The sequence below is a fragment of the Zerene cesonia genome, chromosome 8 (genome assembly GCF_012273895.1).
Source record: "Zerene cesonia ecotype Mississippi chromosome 8, Zerene_cesonia_1.1, whole genome shotgun sequence".
Lineage (NCBI taxonomy): Eukaryota > Metazoa > Arthropoda > Insecta > Lepidoptera > Pieridae > Zerene > Zerene cesonia.
Window position 1 is genome coordinate 5,377,916 of NC_052109.1, and position 6,272 is coordinate 5,384,187.

Genomic DNA, 6,272 nt, shown 5'->3' on the forward strand with positions numbered 1-6,272 from the left:
TCAAATTTTTTCTATTCTTTCAAAATTTCTCATTTATAAAGCATTTCAATGCTATAAAACTAAAAATTAAATATAACATCTTTTTATATAGAAGTTAGAAGAATATTTTACTAATATTAACACAAGGCGATTACTAATTCTGAATCACTTTCAATGAGAAGATGTAACTAGCTAGCTAATTAATATTGCAATTATACGAAATTTTTCTTTTGCTTTATTGTAAAATGGAAAATCGCTTACTTCTTATTAGCTAGTTCTGGTACTAAGCCCGCCATTATAGCCGCGACGCACACGGCGCCGCCACCTTCTACAACATATTTTTCCTGTTCCACGAGACGTAAGATAGCCCGTGCTAGCCAGTCCTCGTTCACTGTAATCTAAATTATAGTAATTTAAAACTAACACGAGGTTTGACAATATTGCTAGCCCATAGATACAATAATTGTTAACGTAACAAACTATTTAAAAAAATAAGTCAGAAAGTATGTAAGCAAATATTTTAGTTTTAAAACTTAGACTTAGGTATATTTAATCGAAAGCAAATAAATTTGTTTCCGATTTAATATATCGATTCTTCGTCCTATTTTTAAATGGGATCATCAACCCACCAAGAGTTCTGGGGCAGGTTACATACTTAAAAATAAAATATAAATATTCTCAATAAATGTGTTAATAAACTTTAAGAAACAGATAGATATACAATATTTACTCTCCTTTCTTTAAATAATTTTAAACGATCTTAGGCATGAACTATAACGACTATTTTGTTCTATTTTTATTTTATTTGAACATAAACTTGTGAAAGTTTCCACAATGATTGCGAAATAGGCAAATAATTTTATTGTTATGAAACAGATGTTTTTTAAAAATAAATTACCATTTTGTCAATAAGATTTTTGACCGTGAAAAAGGCGTTATACCCGACAGTGGGTACGGCGAGACCATCTGCAAGGGTCGACCATATCTGCACGCTTGTGGGTTCCTTGTTCCTCATAGCTGTTTCCATACTTGGACATTTCTCCGTTTCTACTCCCTGCAAATTGATGCTTAGGTTTATAAATTGAAAATTGATTTTTTAAATTTAAGTGGGTAGTAACGTATTTGATTTCACTTTAAAGATGAAACAATTTTCATAAAAATGTTTAAACAATATTGCTAGTTCAATTAATTTATTCAATAATATAAATACGTTATTTTTTGAGTTATTATTACTTCATTATTATTATTAACATGAATATACAACACCAAATCTAATGCCTACGCCTTTGAAACATTTTTTATAACATAGCGGCCAGTAGAGACTTGAGCTGGTGATTCGCCCGATGGTAAGCGATCACCATCACCCATGAACATGCCTGGGTATTACCTGAATACTCCTATTTTACTTTCTCTTGATTTATAGGGAAATAGGTAAAAATATGCTCGAGAAATAAAAAAAAAAAACAGATTTAGAATAGGTACTCAAATCTAATACCAAATTATTAGAAAAAAAATAAAGAATTTGTAGTTACATAAATAAGAACGTGTGGTTTTAGATGTTTTATTGCAGTGGCGACGCCAGCTAAGAGGCCACCGCCTCCCACTGGCACCAACACAGCGTCGACGTCTGGAACTTGCTCTAATATTTCCAATCCCACTGTTCCTTGACCAGCCATTATGTGGGGATGATCGTACCTGTAAATTACTATTTAGTTGAAACCGACATAAACTATCAACAAAAACGTTACCTACCAGAATTTTTTTTTTTAATTTTGATGATTAATAAAAGGCCTCAAAAGAATTAAGTCTAGTCATGTAAATAAAATATTGAGTTAAAAACGACCAAAGTACATAAAATAAGCCTTATAAATCGATATATATAAAAGAAGTTGGTATTAGTTACACTATTTATAGCTCAAGAACGGATTAACCGATTTGGCTGAAAATTTGTGCAGAGGTAGCTTAGAATCATTATATACGGTATATTAAGGAGGGACATCGGATATAAAAAACATTTTTATCCGGAAATCCGACGGGAACATGCGAGGAAAACCCCTGGGGTCTATCTTTCCTGCGACTACGCGGGCAAAGCCGCGGGCGGAAAGCTAGTATTAAATATATAAAAAAAATTACACCATCAACGTTCTATAAAGGACTCAATTCTTAATAAAGTGTAGTGTAAGAGCAATGGAACAAAATAGGGTAAAAATATACAAAGAATTTTTTTGAGTTCAAACTCCAAAAAACATCCCTCTGGCTGCGATCATGGTTTGTAGTGGGAGTAAATAGGACAGTTTTTAAATTATTGCCCCTTATGAACACCTTTTTCCTAAAAAGTAGGATTACAATTTTTCAATAAAAATCAAATAGCTTAAATTGTGTGATTGACTTTAGAAGCAAGCTGTTTCTCCTAAACATAGGTTGCCCAGCAATCTAGCTAGGGAAACATTGTCTTTATATAAGTATATAAAAAAATTGCAATAATAACAAATAAAGTGTAAATTGTAAAACAATATTTTAAGCAATTTTTTCCAATCGCATGGTATAGATTTTTTTGTACATTTTATTTCATCCAAGATCAAAAATGTAGAGGTGAAGGTGAAACACCTACACAGAAATAGGAGTGCTCCATGTTGAAAATGTGTACTTTAATTATATTACTAGCTGTGACCCGCGGTTGAAACCGCGTAAGTCCGTATCCCGTAGGAATATCGGTATAAAAAGTGCCTGTGTTATTTCAGTTGTCCAGCTATCTACGAAGCGAATAGTATTATTATTCACCAATAGATGTCAGGAAAAAAAAACACGAATAAAACACGAATATGACATTATTTCAGTTGTCCAGCTGTCTACGAAGCAAAATAGTATTACTATTTACCATTAGATGTCAGGGAAAAAAAAACACGAATAAAACACGAATATGACATTTTCTAAAAAAAATTCCTAGCTAGATTGATTTATCGCCCTCGAAAACCCCTATATACTAAATTTCATGAAAATCGTTGGAGCCGATTCCGAGATCCCAATTATATATATATATATATATATATATACAAGAATTGCTCGTTTAAAGGTATAACATATAGTATTAGGAAGTACATAAACCATCCATTATTCATAAAATCGTAATTACCCGTTGATATAAGTGAGGCCTTTCTCTTTGGCAAGCGTCATAGCGTGGTATTTTGCTTCCTTCATGTCATGGCCATGAATTACTACATTCGCACCGTACGAGCGACAGTTCTCGATCTTCATGATTGGAGCCACGTTTGGCATTACTACGGTGGTGGGTACATTGAGCTGTTGCGCGTGGTAACTTAGCCCTTGCGAGTGGTTGCCCAACGAAGCCGAGATTACTCCACGCGCTTTTGTTTCCGGGGACAGCAGCAGTAACGCATTGCGGGCGCCGCGCTCTTTGAAACTAAATCGGAAAATTATTGAGATATATAAAAAATGCTTAGAATATTATAAAACATTATTTTGTTTAATTTTTATCTAATTCAAAAAATGAATGTTTTTAGAAATATTTTATATTTAACAATAACTATTATAAAAGTATGGTAAGTTTAAAAATAAAGCTTTTGAAAATTTTTGTTACTAACTTGTAAGCATAAAAATACTACCTTCCGGTATGTTGAAGGAAATCATTTTTCAGATAAATCTCCATACCATAAATACTTGACATGTGAGATTTCTAGAAAAAAAAAATCTTTATAAAAACCTAAGTGAAAATTCATTATTATTAGGCACCTAGCTAGGAACAGGGACTGAGACAGAAACATACTAATATTATACAGTAAGGGAGTCTCCCTTAGAATTCCAAAGTTCGACTACGATATAGCTTTTCGGGCAATCGACATATCTTTTAATGTTCGTGTCGAGCACGCCTCGGTACAAATTGGTCCAGCTCGCATGGGAGAAGCACGACAGAATACCAGTGAAATAGTATCATGCGACTATGAGTAGGATACAAAAACAAAAATACAGTTGAATTAATAATCCTTTTTTTAAGTCAGTTGAAAATGCAACTTACCACGCATGGCGTTTTTATTATCCCACTTTGGATCCTGTAGGCGGCCGCTGACACATCCTCAAATGATATTTTTTGAGGATTCTCACTATCACACATCGGATCATATTCAATGGTCTGGAAAACCATTTTTTAAATTGTTTTAATATTATATACTTTATAATATGTATGCGTTCACGAAGGACTCATCTTTTTGGTACGACAAGTCGCAGTTTATAACGCTTGTATTAGCTTAATAAAATTATAACAAAGATCAAAGGTTGAGAAACATAAGACTACATTAAGATAACATGTGCCGACATCAAAGATAAATATAATTATTGTATGAACAGAAAGCTAATTAACAGAACTAAAGTCGATGCATGTATCATTAGTATTTAATTATAATGTTTATTTACACTGGATAGTCGATACTTCGAATACAAACATTTCAATAATTTCCCTGTATGTAAATTTCATGAAAAAATTGTGAAAAACGAAAAAAAAATGTTAAATTGTATGTATCGTATATACATATTAAAACATATATAATAATTATACGAAATAATTATCTTACTGGGCGGCTATTATCGTATCGTTCCATATTTTTTCTATAAAAAATATTGCACAAACTAATTATTTCGAAACTTTATCTTGTGACCGGTCACTAAGCTTTTCACGAGACGAATGAGTGGTTTACATTATTCGCAAGATTCTTTTTAGGTCGTAAAGGAGTAGATATTTATAAATAATGTATATAACATTGTGTGTGTGTTACATATACAAATGTATTACCTATCATATCATAAAAATAAATAAGTTCTAATGAATTCAAATTCATCTTCAACAGAAATTATAAATTAAATATATAAAAACTTAAAAGAAAACATATTTCACTAGTTCGTTTCAAATTTATTGCCATAACTTCTGCGCGGGAAGCCTATGGTACAAACATAAAAAAATTGGCATGAATGCATTACGGGTGCAGTAAATAATGGGTTAAGGATGCTTTAGAGGTTTGCCGGAAGTGGTTGCACAGGCTCACACAAATGATTTTATTTTGCGAAAAAAATCCGTTTCATTACTTCAGCGGCTACTTGCAAGTCCCAACGGAATTATAAACGCATTATCGCAAATAATTGACTCACCAATACTCAAACATTTTATTAATGTGTTGGGTGAGAGATTTAGCCTTTCTCTTTTATTTTTATGTTTAAAATGATTAGTGCTTTGGATTTTACATTTATTAAATGTTATATTTATATGTGTATTTCTTTTGTGTAAAATTGTATGTAATGTGTCCTTGTTGCTTCTAGTCAAGTATAGTATAATGAGTAATAAAGTAGCATGCAAATGCTACAGTGCATCTACTGGGTTTGTTCGGTGAGTGTTTGAGCTAGGAAGTCGGTGGTCCGTAACTTTTTCCTTGCCGTTCCCAGTCCATTAATTTATAAATGTTGTAATTTTTTTCCTTATCCGACCTTAAACTTAATCCCTTAGCCTTTAAAAGAGGCAGCACATTAACATAGGTGTTAACCCCTTTAATTGTTCATGGGCGGTTGTGACCAGGCGTACAAATGTGGCGTAGCGTGGTTAATGCTCTTTGGTTATTAAATTTATTCATTAATGCTTTGTTATTCTGATAAATTGAATCTTTGCCTAGGTTTTAAACCACAAACAGTCACATCGCTATAAAACGATTTATTCCAGACAACCGCAAGTATGAACAGAAATTAATTGATTTGCAATTTTCGTAACTTTCGGGAGCAACGATATTTGTAATACTACATTCAACGCATTTCAATATAACGCATTTAAAACCTAAAGCTGGCGATATTAAAAACTAATTGCCTTCGTTCTTAAAACATTTATAACGTAAAAAATTTAGTTTTTCTTAAACGCTGCCGTCCTATGTGTTTTGAATAATCATTTTTACAAAAAACTAAAATGCCTTCTAATTGTCAGAACTAGACAAAATTTCAGTCGACGGCACCAGTATTAAAAAAATGTTGTTACCGTTTAATTTATCACTAGATATAAAATGGATTGGAAATGAATAAAAAGTTATCGAAATCTGTACATCCGTTTGATGGCTACGATACCATAGACATACAACACATACATAGACACACACCTACAAACATCAACTAACATAACCCTCTTTTGCGTTGGGGCTTATAAAATCAATAATGTAATTTTTGCAGCAAAAAAAAATGTTACATTTAAACGTTTAAACAAAACATCATTTAAGGCCCTGGCAACACAGGACTTGACATTTAGTTAT

At 32.2% G+C, this 6,272-nt stretch overlaps 1 protein-coding gene across 1 annotated transcript in view; it reads right to left on the bottom strand.

The window, feature by feature from the left end:
- LOC119828815 (L-threonine ammonia-lyase-like) overlaps nt 1-4,671 on the bottom strand; it is an 8,272-nt gene extending 3,601 nt beyond the window's left edge. The window contains exons 1-7 of the mRNA XM_038351090.1: nt 4,566-4,671; nt 4,013-4,126; nt 3,603-3,673; nt 3,113-3,400; nt 1,512-1,674; nt 878-1,033; nt 241-377 (exon numbers count right to left, since the gene is read on the bottom strand). Of these exons, the coding sequence (XP_038207018.1) occupies nt 241-377; nt 878-1,033; nt 1,512-1,674; nt 3,113-3,400; nt 3,603-3,673; nt 4,013-4,126; nt 4,566-4,592 (956 nt within the window). The 5' untranslated portion in view covers nt 4,593-4,671. The remainder of the gene's footprint in view (nt 1-240; nt 378-877; nt 1,034-1,511; nt 1,675-3,112; nt 3,401-3,602; nt 3,674-4,012; nt 4,127-4,565) is intronic.
- Between the last annotated feature and the right edge of the window lie 1,601 nt (nt 4,672-6,272).